Raw genomic sequence first — 20,202 nt, 5'->3', positions numbered from 1 at the left:
CAGCAAAAATTGGTTAGTTCAGGAGTATGTAAGGACTTTCTCAGGGTGCTCCTTGGGACCCTGCAGATGAAGAGAACCCCAGTGTGGATACCCTCTGTGGAAAGGCTTCTTTTCTTCTTTGTACTTGCTCACTGTCACATGACTGAGTCAGTACCTCCCGTGCCTGGCAGCTTGGAGTCCTCTTCACTCTGTCTAGTCCAGCTCTAACACTGTGCTGTCTTCTGTGCGCTGGGTCTTCATTACTGACATCTAGATCGACTTCATCGAGGACCATTTCTTTTACCTTTTTTCCTCTTAAAATTATTTTTATGATTTTGTTTTAATTTTGTGGAGATTGATTTGGCACATTTACAAGGCAGTTGTTTAAAATAAAATCAAAGCTGAGTTGGATCATTTAAAAAATCAGTAGCTTATAAGCCAGCTGCTCAGAGCTGGGTAATGATTATAGGTTCTAGTGAAGGATGTATCTTAGAGATTCTTTGACAAAGAGTAGAACTGTAATAGGCAACTTGCTGTCAGTAGAAGTTTAGAAAGGATGAGTGGTGCTTAAGTGAGCTTCCTGAGAAAAGGTACAGCTAGCTGATGTGATATTTATATAGAGTTCCAAGAGCCTGGGTTATGTAGAAGAAAAAAACAACTCTATCTAAAAACAAACACGAACCAGAAGTAGCGATTCATGGGGCTGGAGGATTGTTGTGAGTTGGAGGCCAGCATGAGCTAGCTACTTTACGCTCATGTGCACACTCGCATTCTCTCTCTCTCTCTCTCTCTCTCTCTCTCTCTCTCTCTCTCTCTCTCTCTCTCTCTCTCTCTGTCTCTCTCTCTCTGTCTCTCTCCCTCCCTCCCTCCTTCTCTCTCTCTCTCTCTCTCTCTCTCCCTCCCTCCCTCCCTCCCTCTCTCTCTCTCTCTCTCTCTCTCCCTTCCCCCCTTCTCTCCAACAAAAACAAAACAAAAGGAGGAGAAAGGTAGGGGAGGGCCCACTTGTTAGGGACAGTGCCTGATTTAAGCTACAGCTGCCTTGAAGGGGAGACTGCGAGCTGAGTGTCCTTGAGGTCCGGCACTGTGCTATACACTCACGGTCTCCGAGATAGCTGCAAGTCGTTTTCTGTCTGTATTTTAAAATATTTAAGTGGTTAGTGATCATTTTAACCGTTCATATATTAATTGTTAAATACTCTTTTCAGTAACCTTAGGTATATCATCATGTTATAGCAATCATTTTAAAATAAGAATTCTAAAACAACACCGCCAAGAATTCTTACCAACTCAGACCTTATTGGTTATATAAAACAGACATGGTTATAACTGTAAACGACTGGAAGCCAGATAGGTAATTCTCATGGGACCCCGTGACCCTGAGAACAGTGCCATTTGTTAGTTTCTTTTCTGTTGTAATTGTCTGGTCGTCAGCCCACTGCACATTACTGTGTGAGGATGCACAAAAATATAAACTTGCTGTTACAGCTCTTCTTACTTTTGAGTCCTTCAGTTTGCTTAATCTTTGTCATTTTAAGTTGTGTTTCATCATGCAATTTTTTTTTCCATCTTTCCTTTTTGTTTTGGTTTAAGTTAAAATCAGCAAGTTTTTGTGTTTGAATTCCTGAAAGTGTTTGGACGGAATTGCAGTAATGTGTTATGACTTGGGCCCTCGCAGGAGTGTATCTCGCAGTCAGCAGTGAAAACAAAGTTTGAACAGCACACTATCAGAGCTAAACAGATACTAGACACTGTGAAAAACATACTGGACTCAGTAAACGTGGCAGCAGCAGAGAAGAGGTAGGCACCCCTTTATTATGGCCCAAATGTTACTTTCATTGTGTCAGACCTTTAGGGCTTGAAATGGTATGAGAAATACTTTGGCACTAAGAACAATTTTGTGATTTTACTAGTGCCTGCTTGTGTATTTTTAAATGAATACTTAAAGATGATTGCTTACTAATTTTGTGGCCTTCCTTGGGTGGCTGTATATGAATTGTGACTTTAAATTGTTGAGTAACTTCATGGGAGAGGAAGACCGGTCTTCAAGCAGAATCATATGAAGAATTCCAAACCAGGTGATGCTGTTGACGCTCAATTCACAGTCCTTCTTCTGTAAACTTGAAATAGTATGTGAAGGTACTGAAGCAGTACAGATGTGGCACACACCTGGAATCCCAGCCCTGGTGAGGCTAAGGTGGGAAGAGCTTGGGTTGAGGCCATCTTAGGGTACATGTCTTTAAAAAAAAAGTATAAAATTTGACACACTTGGGAACAAAGCAAAAAGTTGTTAGGTGTGACAAATAAGTTGTTATCAGGCCTCATGGAACCTTAGCAAACTTAATTCAGTTGAAGGAGGTATAGAAAGCATCAAAGATCAAGTCAAGATGGGGTCAGGTTGAAGAATGCTTTTGAGATAGTCTGGTCTAAAACCCCTGGCACTCCTCATGGCCTCCCAAACACGGGGATTACAAGCTTTACCCTTTAAGCCTGCCTAAAACTGAAGGTTGGTTGGTTGGTTGGTTTGCAGGCCCTCTGGCTACTGCCCCAGCCCTTAAAATTGAAGTTTTGAAATTATGTATTTTCACTAAGAAGACCCCCCCCCCCCCAGCCTGTAACACATCTCTGCCTGTTCTTGACTTTGCTGCTTATTCAGCGTCATGTGTAAACGGTGGCAGCAGTAAATGTCTCAGTAATGTCTCAGCCCCGCAGCACCTCTGCACAGCCTGTGTGTTGTGTGCCTGCTGAAGCCCATTCCAGCTGACTGCTCCTTGATGCAAACCAAGTCATAAATGCAGTCTAATCGACTGACCTCCATCTTTTAAAACACAGGACGTTGAACCAGACATGGCACAAAGATGTAACTTGAGGACAGTGTCCTGAAAAGTAATGCTGGTTTTCCTGTCGTTCAGGGGTCCACAGGCCTTCCCTGATGCAGGGAGTTCGATAGTGGGTAGTCTGGGCTTTGGGGCCACACCATCTCGTTTATAGAGTGCACAGCTAACAGAAGGAGCTTTTGGCTTCCCACTGTGCTGTTTGCTGCACTTGTTTATTAACTGAATCGCATTGAGTTCCTATTTAATTCTCATGTGGAGACTTAGAATCCTTATGCTTTTGTTAGGATGCAGGTAATTCAGGAGAGTCAAGGTCATTTATATTAAGCCATCCACAATGAAGGACTTGCCAAGTGAAATGCAACTGTAGTCCTTTCAGACTTTGAATACAAGATTTCTTTTTTTCTCATGTCATGTTAATTAATGGTTCCAGATATAAATGAATACCCTTGCTTAATTAATTGCTTTAGGACTTTAACATGCCCCAAATATTGATCGCTTTTCATAATAAAATAGGGTTTATTCAATGGAAGAGAGGGAAGACCAAATTGATAGACTGGACTTTATCCGAAACCAGATGAACCTCTTAACACTGGATGTTAAGAAGAAAATCAAGGAGGTCACAGAGGAGGTGGCGAACAAGGTAACAGGAGCTCTGGCCACAGTGTCTGGAAGCAGCAGTGTTAGTACGAAATGCTGCCTGTCTCTCACCTTGGATGAGTATATGTCCCTCATTGGATATTCTGAGCAGCTGGTACTCTTTCTTTATTTTTATGGATTACTTTAATTTTTAACTCTGAGTTTTTTAATGTTTTCAGGTTTCTTGTGCAATGACAGATGAAATTTGTCGACTGTCTGTTTTGGTTGATGAGTTTTGTTCTGAGTTTCATCCTACCCCCAGTGTGCTGAAAGTGTATAAGAGTGTAAGTTAAAGTTGGTGAACCATTTGTTCTGGGGCTGCTTTCCTGCTCTCTGCTATCGTTGTCTGTTTAGTGGCTCGGCCATCTCACTGCCTTCTTGGTAGTCACTGCACAGATGACGACAGCTCCCATGCCCTGGTAATACATGCAAACTGTCACAGCACTGTCAGATTGCAGAGGGACTGGGGATGAGCTCAGTGGTCAAGCATGTGCTTAGCAACTGTGAAGCTCTCGGTTCAATTGCCGGCACTCACCCAAAAGTTCATTTCATCAGTCTTTATAAAATCTACCTCCTTCCTATGGAAAAAACAACATGGACATTTGCGATCATTATTGACAGGAATTAAATAAGCACATAGAAGATGGTATGGGAAGAAATTTGGCTGATCGGTGCACCAATGAAGTCAATGCTTCCATGCTTCAATCTCAACAAGAAATTATCGGTAATGTTCAATCTACAGGGTCATGTGTAGCCTGTTTCCCTCCCTTCCTCCCTCCATCCCTTCTTTCCCCTCTTCCTCTCTCCCCTCTTCTTTGATAAAGGGCTGTTCTCATTTGGGTCTATCGCCTGGAAAGTAAAGCATGTACTACTGTTTGTTAAAATAAATGTCATCCTTTTTCCAGAAAACTTGAAGCCATTACTTCCAGCTGGTATACAGAATAAACTTCATACACTAATTCCTTGCAAAAAGTTTGATCTCAGCTATGATCTCAATTGCCACAAGTTGTGTTCCGATTTTCAAGAGGACATTGTGTTTCGATTTTCCCTGGGCTGGTCCTCCCTTGTGCATCGATTCCTCGGCTCCACAAATGCACAGAGGGTGCTGCTTGGGCTCTCAGAACCCATCTTTCAGGTGAGCATCTTGATTCTACCAGCTGGTGCTCTTATGCAGCTCATGCAGATTTCTCTAATAAGCTGCCTTACTCGAACCTGCCTATTTATGAGCTCATGTCTGTCTCAGCAAGCATCTTCTGAGTTGGGTTTTGTTTGCCTATTAATACTATGAATGATGTAAATGGTTCTATATTCAATTTTGAGTCTTTTCTGTTTACTTATTTGTGTATGTGTGCATGTTTGTGGGCATGTATGTGTCACAGCTGAAGGTCAGAGGACAACATGTAGGAGTCAGTTTTCTGCTTCTACCATGTGGCTTCTGGGATTGAACTCAGATCCTCAGGCTTTGCAGGAAGTGCCTTTACCCTCAGTGCCATCTTTATGGACCAAGAAACTTGTATATTCTTAAATTTGGTTCCAGGCTTCACATAAATTAGAATAAGCTTTCAATTTTGTTAATTCTATAATTTTGAGGAAATTTATGAACTAAAAACCATCCCAGAGGCTAGAAAGATGGCCCAGCAGTTAAAAGCACTTGCTCTGGCGGAGGACCTGAGTATCTTCTTAGCACCCACCTTGGGTGTTTTAAAACCCGTAACTCCAGCTCCAGGGGATCTGATGACCTCTTCTGGTCTCTAAAGGCACCTGCACACACCTGCCATGCATTCACACAGACATACATGTGCATGTAAATAGTAAACATAAAAATAAATAAAAACATCACCATAATCTAGTCTTAAAGTATTTCTGTTGGGGCTGTTTGGTTTCCAGCACCCACACTGGATAGTAACCACAACTCTCTGTAACTCCAGCCCCAGGGGATCTAATACCATCTTCTGGCCTTTGTAGACACCTGTACATACCCTCCCCATATACACATAATTAAAAATAAAGTTGTTTATAAAAAAACAACATTTTTGTTCTCCAAAGATTCCTCCTGCCCATTTATAGCAGCAGGTCGTCATTCACATCTGGGTTCACCACAAGTCAATTTTGTCAATTTGGATTTGCCTTCTGGACGTCTCAGGTGCCTGGGCATAGCTCACGTAGGATGTTTTCAAGGGTTAGCTTCCAAGTATCAGTATTGTAGCACTTCACTCCAGGTGGCAGAGTACTTCTAGAACAAGTAGAACACGTTTTATTTCTCCATCACCCGTTGGCCCATAGTGTGGTAGCTGGCTTAGCAAGAAAGTCATTGCCCAAGAAACCTGCAGAAGTAATGATGTCGCACGTCAGTGGGGACAGTGAGAGCGAGGCTGCTGTTTTAGACTTAAGTGGGCTCCACTGAGCAGTTTTAAGATGGTTTTCTATATGCACCTCCCCATGAATTTATACCCAGAGGTTCCTGGGCCTCTTACTTACCTCCTTCAGTACTCCACTGCCCACTCTGTTCTCACATTCTGCCCCTCCCATTGGCCCCCTTTGTTCCTAAACAAATGTGTTTCTCCTTGTATATCCCCAGTATATGCATGATGTGTGTGCCTGTCCTGTCCAGGACCCACAAATGAGACAAGACATCCAGTACTTGTCTTTCTCATATGATTTACTCGTGTAATATGGTTCTCTCCAGTTGTATCTTTTCCTGCAAATGACATAACTTCATTCTTTGTGATGCAAGAATTCTATTGCAAGCCCAGTGTTGGTGGCGTATGCCTGTAATCCCATCACTCGGGAGGCAGAGACAAGCAGATCTCTGTGAGTTTGAGGCCAGACTGGTCAACAGAGTGAGTTAAAGGACAGCTGGGGCTACAAGGAGAAACCTTGTCTCAACCCCCCCTCCCCAAAGAAGAACACAAAGGGTTTATTTAATAAGCATATGAAAAAGTGTTCAGTCAGTCATTAGAGAAGTGTAAATCAAACATACCATGAGATATCAGTTCACACTCACCAGGATAAGATGGACAGTAACAAGATGCAAACCACACCTAGAAAACTAGAGCCTTCACAGTGCTGGCTGGCAGAATGAAAGTGATGCAACCACTTTGGAAAATAACTTGTCAAAGTCTCAGAAAAATAAACATAAATGCCAGGTGTGATGCTCACTTGTGATCCCAATGCTCAGAAGGCTGAGATAGGAGGGACATTAAGTTTGAGGCTAGCCTGGGCTACAAAGTAAGACATTGTCTAAACACCTAAAATAGCAGGGCATGGTGGCACACACCTATAGTCCCAGAACTTGGAAGGTAAAGGCAAGAAGATTATACATTCAAGGTCTCAGTCTCTCTCCCTCCCTCCCTCCCTCCCTCCCTCCCTCCCTCCCTCTCTCTCTCTCTCTCTCTCTCTCTCTCTCTCTCTCTCTCTCTCTCTCAGTCTCTCTCTCTCTCTCTCTCTCTCTCTCTCTCTCTCTCTCTCTCTCTCTCTCTCTCTCTCTCTCTTTCACACACACACACACACACACACACACCAGGCAGAGAGGGAAGGAGGGAGGGAGGAAGAAGAGAGAATTCTAGTAAAAGGAAGTTCCCCTCAAGTTACTGCATGGCCTAGCAGTACCTTGAATACCCCCAGAAGTGAAGCACACATCCACATGAGGGCACACATGCACAGCCACATAACAGAATGCATGCACATTCACAGCATTTCAAAAGCAACTATGCAGCACTATTCACAATTGCTATTATGAGACCAAAGCAGTTGTCCAACAGCAAAAGACTATTAAGAAAAATGTAGTAGTTTTATGTGTAAGTTCATAAGAGCCTTTATTGAAGGTATGATGTTCTGTCTCAAGAATATTTAATTTTCAATAAAGTATATGCCCTACAAAAATAAAGAGAAAATGTAGATTATATATGCAATGGAATTCTTCTATTTTTTTTTTTCCTGTTTTTTTGAGACAGGGTTTCTCTATGTAGCCCTGGTTGTCCTGTAACTCTATAGACCAGGCTAGCTTCGACCCCAGAGATCCACCTGTCTCTGCCTCCCAGGCGCTAGGATTAAAGGCATGTGCCACCACTGGCCGGGTGTGTTCCTCTTGAGCAATATTTTTATTCATGTTTTAGTTGTACTAGTTGGCCACTATTAAGTTTTAAGGGATTCTTTCTCTCTTCTGCATGTAAATTTACTTTACAGATAAGTGATGTCCAAATATATTTTCTTATGTGTGGCTTATCTTTTAATCTTGTTTTTTTTTTTTTTTTTTTTTTTTTTTGGTTTTTCGAGACAGGGTTTCTTTGTGTAGCTTTGCGCCTTTCCTGGAGCTCACTTGGTAGCCCAGGCTGGCCTCGAACTCACAGAGATCCGCCTGGCTCTGCCTCCCGAGTGCTGGGATTAAAGGCGTGCGCCACCACCGCCCGGCTTAATCTTGTTTTGAAATTTAAAAGGTTGGTTTGTTGTGGTGATAGATTTTATTTTTATTTTTATTTTTTCATTTTGTTTTGTGACAAGATCTTCAGACTGGCCTGTGTAGGCCAGAGAGGCCTTATTATGGCAATCCTCCTGCCTCAATCTCTGGAATGCTAGAATTGCAGGTATGAGTCTCCACACCCAGCTAAAAGGTTTTTATTTTCAAAATGCTTTATCATATTGATTTGATTTGATTGAGTGTCTTGGAGAGGATCAGACACAATGATATGGAGGTCAGAGGGTAACTTGGAATAGTTGGTTCTCTCCTCCACCACGTGGCTTCTGAGGATCAAACTTAGACAGTCAGACTTGAGCCATCTACTTTTACCTACTGAGCCATCTCACTGGTCCCAGGTTTTAATTTTCAAGTTTAATTTACCTGGCTTTTTTGCTTGTTTTAATGATTATGCTTTTGATTTAGTGTGTGTGTGTGTGTGTGTGTGTGTGTGTGTGTGTGTGTGTGTGTGTGTGTGTGTGTTTGAACTAGGGCATTGCATGTGCTAAGTACACAGTCTTACTACTATATTATATCTTCAACTCTTTTTTTTTTCTTTTTATCTTTTTTTTTTTTTTGAGACAGGGTTTCTCTGTGTAGCTTTGTGCCTTTCCTGGGACTCATTTGGTAGCCCAGGCTGGCTTCGAACTCACAGAGATTCTCCTGCCTCTGCCTCCCGAGTGCTGGGATTAAAGGTGTGCGCCACCACCACCTGTCTATATCTTCAACTCTTTAAAAAAAAAATAGTCTTGATTCCTGGGAGATGGAATTAGCTGGAGAGATGGCTCAGTGGTTAAGAGTGCTTACTGCTTTTTCAGAGTTCTCAGCACCCACATTTACGCAGCTCACAATTGCCTGTAACTTCCAGGGGATCCAAAACCTCTATCTTTGGGGTACACCACATACACATAATTAAAAATAAGAAAAGTTAATCTTAAAAAGCCAGTTTTAATTCCTATTGATTTACTATTAAATTTATTGTTCTTTCTATCATTAGTTCACATCACAGAAACTAGTTCTCGTGAAGGTACATGTTTGTAATCTCAGCAGTTGAATAGCTGAAGCTGGAAGAGTTGGAGTTGGCGTTTCAGGCTAGCCTAGGCAACCATGTCAGATACTGTCACACCCCCTCCCACCACCAACAAAAAAACAAAAAAACTCTTAGTGCATTCTTATTTTCTTCATGGATTTGTGTTCTGCTCATTTTTTGGAATCTTTTCTCCTATAATCTGCTTTAGTTTTTAAAAACAACTTTATGAATTTAACTATTTTGTTTTGTTTCTCCTAAATTCATCAGCTCCCTAGATCTCTAGCTTCAACTCCCACTGCTCCTTCTAATCCAGCAACGCCGGATAATGCAGCCCAGGAAGAGCTCATGATCACCTTGATCACAGGATTGGCGTCCCTCACATCTAGAACCTCCATGGGCATCATAGTTGTTGGGGGAGTGGTAAGAAACAGTACTTTTAATAAAGTTATCATCCTAGTCTCAACAACTATCAAGCATCTGAAAATTTGTAGGTTGTAAGTAGCGACTAAGAGCTGGGAATGGTGGCATACACCTTTTAATCCTAGCACTAGGGAGGCTAGCCTGGTGTACAGAGTGAGTTCCAGGACAGCCAGGGCTACAGAGAGAAACCCTATCTCAAACAACAACAAAAAAGTAGTGGCTGATTGTTTGTTTGTTTTTCGAGACAGGGTTTCCTTGTGTAGTTTTGGTGCCTGCCCTGGATCTCGCTCTGTAGACCAGGCTGGCCTTGAACTCACAGAGATCTGCCTGGCTCTGCCTCCTGCGTGCTGGGATTAAAGGCGTGCGCCACCACCGCCCGGTGTGACTAAGATCTTACAGCTGTAACTTATCTTTAAACATACATGAATGCATGCATATACCCCTACCTACCTACACCCTTACCTGTAATTTTAGGATGGAATCCCTACCAGCCGTTCAGTTGGTTTCTGTTTGCTCCTTGTTTGCCTTCCTTAGGGCAGTGCCCAGAACTTTGCACATGCCAAGTAGGCCCTGTACCACTGAATTACATTCCTATCCTTATCTGACTTTTAATAAAATGATCTATTCTCACCACAGCCCACAAATAAGTAGTATTTATATATTGGCATAACAAGAAAGTACCAATGGGGAAAGGTTCATAATCCAAGTTGGTAGAGAGCTTGCCTTTCTTTTGTGAGGGCTAGCTTTGATCTTTGACACCAAACAAGATGGCCTCTGTGACTGTCTCTGAATTCCAGTGGGAGCTGTCTTGAGTATTAAAGATTATTAGTAAGTCGTGCTCAGTTTTTTGCTTAACAGCATACATGTGCTGTTGTAATGTTCAAAACATTCAACCTAAAATAATTTTCTTTTTTTTGGAGATAATAGCAAGTTGGGGTTGGAGAGATGGTTAAGATGTGCTTCTCTTCCAGAGGACCCCTGTTTGGTTCCCAGCACCCACATGGCAGCTTAGCCATTTGTAACTCCAGTCCCAGGGGTTCTGATGCTATCTCCTGGCCTCCACAGGCACTACATACACACCTGGCACACATTTCCTGTATGCAGGCAGAACACTCGTACACATGAAAAATAAAAATAAAGTCTTTATAAAGAGCAGGAGGGAGTTTGATTGACCCTATCAACTATGGAGAGCTGTGAAAGTCCATCTTGATGTTTATATTTTTTCTATCCGATTTCCTTATGAGGAAGGTATATGCATCTTTAAAAGATGAATCAGGAGTCACAGTATCTTTCAGTGTGTCCCTTCCCAGTGTGTTTTCTTCTCATCATGAGTTGTGACTTTATCTTGCAGATTTGGAAGACAGTGGGCTGGAAACTCATCTCTGTTTCCTTAAGTATGTATGGAGCTTTGTATCTGTATGAAAGGCTGACCTGGACCACCCGTGCTAAAGAGAGAGCATTTAAGCAGCAGTTTGTGAACTATGCAACCGAAAAGCTGCAGATGATTGTGAGCTTCACAAGTGCAAACTGCAGCCACCAAGTACAGCAGTAAGTAGGAAGGTGCAGCTTCCACAGAGGCTCACTGAAGTTCATGACCATGTGTCCAGACACCACTGAGGTAGCAGGGGCTCACCTCTGCTCCCACCTGTCAGCACTCCTCTCCTCACACCCTGGTAGATTAGGTCTGAGCATTTAGAAGTTGGTGCACAGAACCCTTTAGAGGCAGGACAGCTTTAACAACTAGTTCTTTAGCAGGGCTGTGCTCAGGTGTGATCCTATTAGGATGCTTCCTTCATCATGAAGATTGAATTTTTAGCATTTATTAAGTGGGCTCAACTAAGTGGACAGACTCCTGATTTTCGTTTGTTTGTTTTTGTTTTGTTAAGACAGGGTCTTATTGAAGCTCAGGCTGGCCTCTAACTCATGGCAGTCCTCCTGCCTCAGCCTCCTGAGTCCACTTTGCCCTGATAATTTTATGATGAATAGAATGTGCTTTTTACTATCATAGTCCAAACTTAAGTGTGTAACAGTATTGCTTTTTAGATTTCAAGACAATTTTCTTATAGGTCTAGGTCTATCCAATTTCTCCTTTTTTTTTTTTTTTTTTCCTGTTTTAAGTTGTTAAGATCTCACGATGTAACTCTTCCTGATCTTTAATTCACTCTGTAGGTCATGCTCACCTTGAACTCATAGAGATCCTCCTGTCTCTGTTTACAGAGTGCTGGGATTAAAGGAAAAGGCTACCATACCCACCATTTAAAATTCTTTGTCTAAGCCGGGTGTTGGTGGCACACACCTTTAATCCCAGCACTCGGGAGGCAGAGCCAGGCGGATCTCTGTGAGTTGGAGGCCAGCCTGGGCTACCAAGTGAGCTCCAGGAAAGGTGCAAAGCTATACAGAGAAACCCTGTCTCGAAAAACCAAAAAAAAAAAAAAAAAAAAGAAAAAGAAAAAAAAAAAAACTTTGTCTTTTACATTTATTTTATGGGTTTGAGTGTTATGCCTGCATATACATCTGTTTATTGCTCTAGAAGTGGTGGGACCAGGGAGAGTGGAGGCAGACTGTAATCTCATGCAATAGCCACCTTTATTCAGAGCATCAAACAGTTTATGCTCTGAAGGTTAAGAAGAGTCACATGAGTGAAGTGTCCAGTCACAAGGACAAGGTGCATGTGGTGGACAAGCCTCATGCAGCAGAACATGTCTTTCCATAGAGACATGTAAACAACAAATAATAACAGCCAGTTGTAATGAATAGTCTGAAGTAAACCCAATCCTATCTGCTACACCTAGGAGGGACACAAAAACACATTCCAAGAACCATGTTTTTTAAGAAACGATGGTCATAAGACTCGTCCTGTTTTCTTGGAGTTTTCTCACAAGCACTCAGAATTCTCACATGATTTCATTCTTGGACCATATTTAGACATATGTCTCTGCACCACATGTGTGCCTAGTGTCCTTGGAGATCAGAAGAGAGCATCAGATCCCCTGGAACTGGAGTTACAGATAGTTGTGAGCCACCATGTGGGTGCCAGGAACCAAACCCAGGTCCTCTTCAAGAGCAACAACTATTCGTAACCACAGACCCCTCTCTCCTAACCCCTAGTTTCTGCTTTTATAACAATTAAATATTAAAAAAAAAAATATTGAATTCTCTTTAAACCAAAGTGCAGTGTTCTATATTTAAATGCATTTGAGCCAGAGGATCTCAACTTAGAGAGGTAACATGCACAGAAGGACACAGGCAGAGTGAATGTCGTCCTTCCTGTAAGGGCAGGTGGGAGAAGTGGAGAGTGCTTCAGCAGGTAGAGCCTGCAAAGAACAGCCTTTAATAAGGCTCATGGGAGCGGGTGGCACGAGGTGTGAACACGTGCAAGAGGTGGATGAGGAGGAAGGTAATGTGTTCAAGAACATGAAGAGGGCTGGAGAGATGACCCAGAGGTTAAGAGTTCTGGCTGCTCCTCCAGAGGTCCCGAGTTCAATTCCCAGCACCCACAGGGTGTGTCACAACCATCTATAGTGGGATCTGATGCCCTCTTCTAGCGTGCAGGCATACATGCAGGCTGAACACTGTATACATAATAAACAAACAAACAAATAAGTCTTTAAAAAAACCACGAAAGTGTGGACAGTGTATGTGTTAGAGGGATTTTTGACTTCTAGGACAGGGCTATAAATTTGCAGAGATTATAGTCTGGGTAATTGGAAATTCTGGGAATGATGTCATCCGTCATTTAGCTCTAAAGCCAGTCACTTTGCAGTGGTGTAGTATATGGAATGATTTAGTTAAGAGACAGGAATTAACAGGTAAATCTGAGATACAAGGTCAAAACAAGGAGATCTGTGGTTGGAGTCTTGTTCATGCCGTATGCACCAAATACTTTTGGAACTCTTGTTTTGTAATTTCATTTGTGTAATGGAAGATATTTTCTCTGATGAAGATACTTGGACCTGAGTGAAGGTCTTACAAATAAATGGTATAGCTCCATGCCTCCCTTTCTTTAAAAAAAAAAAAAAAAAAAAAAAACCTCACCCAACATAATTGTAGGAATTATGGGAAATGTAAAGTTGGAAGATAATTTGCCCTTCCCTTTACATTATAATAGAGGCAACCACAAATAATTAGTTATGACATATTAGGCAAATGTCAGTGTTTAATAAAATGTTAGCAGAATGAAAAGTACTTGATGTGTCATAGTGGGATTTGGAAGCATGAAGAAAACGATAGTGTATAGACAGTTGCAGAGAGAAGTGTTAGATAATTATGTCTGAGGTGCACACTGAGTAGCCATACTCCTGGGTAAAATACAAACACCATTCTTTAGAGCCACTGTCCTTAGCACTCAGACTGAATGTGGCCTTTGCTTCTGGTAGTCCACATTGCTCAGTGATTTACCTCACAAAAGGATGCTGCCTCAACGGTTTTGTTTTTGTTGAGCAGAGGAGACGAGTCAAGTGTCTTATGCTTCTGAGGAAATCCCCATCTCCTGTGACGGTGTCTCCTGGTGTGTCTGTGTTCTGTCATTTTCTTGAGAATGTCCTGTGTGCATCCTGTATTCACATCATTTTTACCCTGCCTCCCCCCCCAACTCCTCCCATGTCCCCCAAGTTTATGAAATCTTTCCTTTATTATCACACACACACACTCTACTGAGTCCTTTTAGTTTGTTCATATGTATGTTCTTAGGGCTGGCTCTGTGATCTCACCCCTCTCCTGGCAGCCATTAATTGCCTGTAGCTCTTCATCCTGGGGTGAAGCCCTGTGAGCTCCCCCATCTGCATCGGTCCGTCACTATCCCTACTAGATCCTCTACTTATATCACCAAGCACCTCTTGTTTAGGTGATCCAGTTGTTGACATTTCTGGGTGCAGCTTCCATGTCATGCCTTGCAGCAGATGTCCTGGTTCTCTGGACCCTTTTCACCAGGGCCCCCTGAGCCTTAGGTTTGGAGGTTGCATTCTAGATGGATCATTCAGGGCAGGCACCCCGCAGTCTATTGTTCTCTGAAATAGTCATTATAGTAGTAGTCTCCATCTACTACAGAAAGAAGCTCCCTTGGTGAGAGTGTGAGAGCAACACTTACTTGCCTGTGGATGTAAGTGTAAGTTTTAAGAATGGAGTTAGAAATTATACTGGTTTAGGAAAGCAATATTCTCTTTTAGTCTTCTAGGGTCTGTGATCTCACTAGCCACCAGTAACTGGCTAGGTTTACAGTACTAGACATGAATTCTCTTGCATTGAACAGGCCTTTAATCCAGTTGGACAGCCTTTGATCACCCCTAAGCTGTAACACCATTGGGGTTATCTTGGGAGTGGGTCACTGTGTGGCTTTATAGCCTGGCAGGACTATTGATTGCTCTTGTCCCTAGGCGTCCTGCATGCGTAGCTCCTTCAGATGGCATTAGAGCCTGTGTTCCTTGAATGTCAGTTCTAGGCAGTTCCACCAGGTCTGTCCAGTGTGTGATGTCTTCAACAATAGTCTTTCACTCCAGTTCTGGGAAGCAACCAAGAGCAACACCAGTAGCCTGTGTTGTTTGGGGAATTCGCTTGGATTCCCCGACCTAGCAACGCAAGGGGAAGTTTGCTATGCATGGCACTGGGGTTTTTTGTTCGACACTCTGGCTCTTGTGGAAAATATTACCATCCCAAGTGGTAAAACTTGATTTAAATTGGGTGCATGCGTACATACGTGCGTGTGTGATAAGGATTCAGTGCCAGGATCCATAAATAAGAGAGAACATGTATTTAACTTTCTAGGTCTGGGTTACCTCACTCAATATGATCTTTTTTAGTTCCATCCATTTACCTGAAAAATTCATGATTTCATTTTTCTTTATAGCTGAGCAGTATATGTCCCACATTTTCATTATCTAGTTGTTGATCAGTTGAAGAACATTTGTGTGTTCCATTTCTCACTATCGTGAATAGAGTGCCAATGAACTGAGCAAGTGTGTATGAAGTAGGATGTTGAGTCCTTTGGGCATTTGCTGAGGAGTGAGACAGCTGGGTCACATGGTAGATCTGCTGTTAGCTTTGGAGAATTCTCCACATTGATTTCCATGGGGCTGCACCAGTTTGCAATCCCAATAATGAATAAGGCTTTTCTTTTACCACGTTCTCACCAGCATTTGTTATCCGTCATTTTTTTGATCTCAGGTGGTCTAACTAAGGTAAGATGAAACCTCAAAGTAGTTTTAATTCGCATGTCTCTGATTACTAAGGATGTAGAATATTTTTTGAGATACTTCTTAGCCATTTTTCTTCTTTTGAGGACTATGTTCAGCTCTAAAGCCCATTTTTTACTTGGGTGGTTTGTTTTCTTGACTGTTTTTGAGTTCTTTCTAAATTCTGGTATTCATCCTGTCAGATTTATAGCAGACAAAAATTCTGCCTCACTCTCTGTGGGTTTCTTCATTCAGCTGACTGTGTCCTTTGCTGTAGAGGCTTCTCAGTTTTGAGTCCTGTGGGGAGTCCTCCCTTGCTCCTCTATCCTGCAGGGTGCTGCCTTTTTCCTTCTAGCAGGTGTAGCATTTTGTCTCCTTTGCGGTTGCAGTTCATTTGTGTTCACAGCCCTGCGGCAGCTGTAGCCCAGGCTGGCGAGCGTGGTGCCTTGAGGCAAAGTAAAGGAGCCTGCAGTCACACTAAGTTTACAGGGGCCACGCTGGCCTCCCAGCTTTTAGCTATTGACGTTTTCCTCTTTAGCTGAGCATAGTGGTGCATACCTTGAGTCCCAGCGTTCCAGAGGCAGAGGCAGGTGGATCTCGGAGTTCAAGGCCAGTCTGGTCTGAGTTCCAGGACAGCCAGGACTATATGTAAAGAAGCCCTGTCTCAAAAAAACGAAACAAAACAAAGTTTTTCTTTTTAATATATTGGGGTGTTTTTTTAGAAAACCTACATAATTGTTTTAAATTTTATTTTAGAGAAATGGCTACCACTTTTGCTCGACTGTGTCAACAAGTTGATGTTACTCAAAAACATCTGGAAGAAGAAATTGCTAGATTATCCAAAGAAATAGATCAACTGGAGAAAATACAAAACAACTCAAAGCTGTTAAGGTAAGCTTTTCCCTCTCAGTAACATGAATATCTAATTTCATCTCACATCTAAGATTATTATGTGAAGTCACTAATGACTTTGCGTTAGAACTTTTAAATTAACTATCTTCATTGCTTTAAATTCAGAGTTTCCATGTTTGGAGCTGGAGAGATGGCTCAGCAAGAGTATTTGCTATTTTGCAGAGACCCCTACTTGGGTTTGGTTCCCAGCACCTACATGGACTTCATTAAGCTAAAAAGTCTGTACAGCAATGGCCACCCAGCAGCCACCTGTAACTCTAGTTCCAAGAGCTCCGATGCCTTCTTCTGGCTTCTCTCAGCACCAGGCGTGCAAGTGGTGCATATCCATACATGTAGGCACAACAGTCATAAAATAAAAATAAATCATTTTGAGAAGACAAGGACTGTCCATATTTAATTCCTTATGCTTTGGAATTTCAGTGAAAGCCCATTGCAGCCGGAGAGTCCATCTGAGTTAAAAGCAATTTTGTAGGACTTTTACTCTCTCTTAGGCTGGGATAATTCTTTTCTAGAGCAGAAGTTCAGTAATCTAAAATGACAGTTGAGCATTGTGTCACACACCTTGTGTGCCCAGTACTTAGGAGACAGGAGCAGGTTCAAAGTAGTCCTCAGGTACATAGTCCTCAGTTCAAGGTCAGCCTGGGCCACATGAGACCTTTCTCAAAAAAACCCAACAAACAACAACAAACCCAAACCAAATGAACAAAAATCCCCATAACAGAGGCCCTGTTCTTTCTGAGGAAGGAGGACACTTGCGTTTGAAGCAGTGAACTACAGGTGTCCTGATAAATTGGGCTTGCGCTTCGTTATGATTTATTATGGATCCTTTGGGATAGGAGTGGAAGTGTCACCATCAGGTCTGACTTGGCAGTTGTTTCCACTTCCTTAACCACGAGCTGCTTGCCAGCTTGTCTTGGAGTAGTGTTAAGCACTGAACAACACTGCTGAGTCAGGGCTTGCCTGCATGTAGCGCTACATCAGAGAGCAGCTTTGTGGCCAGGGTTTGCAGACTGGAGGGCTGTCCTCGTGGCCTGAGTTCTGAGGGCATGTGTAATTAGACAGATGAAGATGTGGTGTCAGCACAGTGCTCTTGGTCGTGGAAGAGCCTTTGCAAAGGCGCAGAGCAGCACAGTACTCAGCTGTTGGTTTTCATGGAGTCCACTGTTAAAATTACCTGTAGCTTCACATGCCAAGCCAGTTTCCAGCTTGGAAACAGTAGGCTGCAGCAGAGCCCAGGTGTAGACCAGGCTGTAAGCCCTACATGTGTCTAAGTACACTCTATAATGTCCACAGTGCGATCAAGGGGTGATGTCTGATGCTCCTTCTGGCCTAGGAAGACATGGCTGGGCGGAATCACAATTACCAACTCAGGCTCAGCCTGAAGAACTATATTCACCTGCACTTGTATGTGCACTTCACTTGCGTGACCTCAGTCACATGAGACAACAAAACAACTCCCTTCTCTCCAAATAGAGTCCCTTCTTTGTGAGTACATGCCCTAGCATGAACTGAGAACATGCTGCGTAGACTGTGGCTGGTAATTCAGTTAGGGCTTCCACTCATAGGCAATTGATTATATCAAGTATGATTCTAATGTGCTCCTTGCCAGCTTCTTTGCATATACAGTGTAAGTCATTCAGTACTTTACACTTTACAGTTATGACCCTGACTTAAGATGTCACTCCTGTTTAAGCTGTTAGGCTGTTTCGATATTGAAGTCCATGACTTCTGTCTTCGAATCGCTCTAGACCCTGAGGTTGTATTCACTGTGAGCAAAGCAGGAGCACACACGGTAACAGTCTTGTATGAGTTTCAGTTAAGGATGGCCACAGCTGCCTAGAGGGCTGTTTGTAAGTTTGGATAGAATGTACTCTTCTCATTGACTGTTAAGATAATTAGGTTGGTGTTTTATTCGTTGTCTTTTAACTAGAAATAAAGCCGTTCAACTTGAAAGTGAGCTGGAGAATTTTACAAAGCAGTTTCTACACTCAAGCAATGAAGAATCTTAACCACAGAAGCTGCTGTGATGATCGCATTGTAGGAGGAAGCGGATTGGACGATGGGGAGAGCTATTTTTATGAAATGACCTCAGTATGAATTACTAACTCTGAGTATCGATGCCTTGCAGAGATTGGTAATGACCTGTCTCCAGGGTTGCACTTTTTGAAGTGTTGCAATGCGTCATTAGCTTTAGTTTAGAGTGAAGACTGAACTGTGGGTTAAATGATGGATTCCTTGAAAACGGGGGAACCAACTGTGAGCCCCTGAGGGTGGGTCCTGCAGCTCTCAACCAGGGCTTTCTGTCTGTGATTCTGGGTAACTGCTTCCTGGCATCCAGGAGTTAGCGATCTTTTCATCCTCCTTCACTAGTTCTCGATGCCTTCTTTAATGGGAATATTGAATTTGTTTATAAGCTGATTTGTTCAAACCAGGGAGTGTGGGCTACTACTCCTGGGTGTCCTACCGTCACTTGGCCCTCACAGCAAGGATGTAACCACTACTAAACACAGTTTTTACCTTTTCCTTTATTCCCATTAAACTGATGTGAAATAGTGGAAAGGCCTGTCATTATAGTCACGCATGAAGTATCTGAGTCTGGTTTCCTGCTCTGTCTCTTTACAAACATTGTCAGCCTTGAGTCTCGCAAGGAGAGCTTTCCTGCCTAAACATGAGGTGGGAGGTCTGGAAGGGATGGCCAGAGTGGGACACAGGAGTAGATATGGCGTATGGTGACATGACCATGGAGACATGACTGTGACAAATGGATCCTTAGGAGGAATCTCACTGGCTTGTCCCCACTGGAAGCTTTGACTTTAATTACATGAATTTCCTTGGGTCCCATTAAAAATGATCACTCTGTGTTATTGAAATGTTTATGGTTCAGGTATTATGTGTGCCTCTACATTAAAGGCTGATTGACATCGTGTATGGAAATACTTTTAAATGGCAAGGCAGGATTGCTTCTCTGACCTGACTATGAAAAGTAAAGTGCTAACCTATGAGTATTTCATGGATATCAGTTTTGCCATCCAGGGGACACTGAACTCTCACCGGTGTGTCCTCGAACTCACAGAGATCCACCTGCCTCTACCTCCTGAGTGATGGGATTAAAGGCGTGCGCCACCACACCCAGCCCTAGGTACACTTCTTATTTTTAAGGTATTTGAAGAATGTTATAATATCATATACCATTATTTAGACCATAGAAATGTTTCAGAATTACTTACATTTTAGGAAAATTGGGTTTTGGTCTGCAGTATTCAAATTTAAATGAACATGACTACCTTTTGCTTTTATTGCTAATTTTTCACCCCCCAAATGGTACAGGCAACCAGGTGGGGTTAGGTGAAAATTACATGAAAAAACACTCTCTGAAATGGAGGTCTGCCAACCTAAGTTACAAAGTTACAGAGCACTTTAACTTCTGGCCACATCTTTAGCATGCTACAATGTGGCTCTCTGGGTTTGATCAAGTCAGGGCTGTTGAGAACAGTGTGCTTCCGACCAGAGAAGAGTACACCTGTGGCTGGGCTCACGAATGCACAGACTGTAATCCTGTTATTGTTCAGTTACTACACACATACTTGATGATTTACTGTGTATGTTTACAGTATTATTTATAAACTTTGTATGACCTTTAACTTTTTACAAAGCATTTTTATAAGTATACAAGCTTGCAAGATGAAAATAAATCTATTTGCCTGTTAGTTGAGAAACGCAGCATTTATCTCAGTTAGTGACTCCCGGTCATTTTCCATGGTAGTCATATAA

General features: G+C 42.5%; 2 protein-coding genes across 5 annotated transcripts in view; one reads left to right on the top strand and one right to left on the bottom strand.

Annotated features, from left to right (window-relative positions):
- Positions 1-19,357, top strand: part of Mfn1 (mitofusin 1) — a 45,397-nt gene extending 26,040 nt beyond the window's left edge. For all 4 annotated transcript variants that reach the window (XM_006971135.4, XM_006971134.4, XM_016000428.3 and 1 more), the window contains exons 10-18: positions 1,655-1,776; positions 3,327-3,453; positions 3,629-3,733; positions 4,071-4,173; positions 4,355-4,584; positions 9,200-9,352; positions 10,704-10,900; positions 16,276-16,410; positions 18,362-19,357. In XM_006971135.4, the coding sequence (XP_006971197.1) occupies positions 1,655-1,776; positions 3,327-3,453; positions 3,629-3,733; positions 4,071-4,173; positions 4,355-4,584; positions 9,200-9,352; positions 10,704-10,900; positions 16,276-16,410; positions 18,362-18,440 (1,251 nt within the window). In that variant the 3' untranslated portion in view covers positions 18,441-19,357. The remainder of the gene's footprint in view (positions 1-1,654; positions 1,777-3,326; positions 3,454-3,628; positions 3,734-4,070; positions 4,174-4,354; positions 4,585-9,199; positions 9,353-10,703; positions 10,901-16,275; positions 16,411-18,361) is intronic.
- Gnb4 (G protein subunit beta 4) overlaps positions 5,538-20,202 on the bottom strand; it is a 64,222-nt gene continuing 49,557 nt past the window's right edge. The window contains exon 10 of the mRNA XM_076573895.1: positions 5,538-5,773. Within this exon, the coding sequence (XP_076430010.1) occupies positions 5,715-5,773 (59 nt within the window). The 3' untranslated portion in view covers positions 5,538-5,714. The remainder of the gene's footprint in view (positions 5,774-20,202) is intronic.

Source organism: Peromyscus maniculatus, chromosome 6, assembly GCF_049852395.1.
Source record: "Peromyscus maniculatus bairdii isolate BWxNUB_F1_BW_parent chromosome 6, HU_Pman_BW_mat_3.1, whole genome shotgun sequence".
Taxonomy (NCBI): Eukaryota; Metazoa; Chordata; class Mammalia; order Rodentia; family Cricetidae; genus Peromyscus; species Peromyscus maniculatus.
Note: the sequence above shows the minus strand (reverse complement) of the source record. Positions and strands in the feature narration are given on the sequence as shown.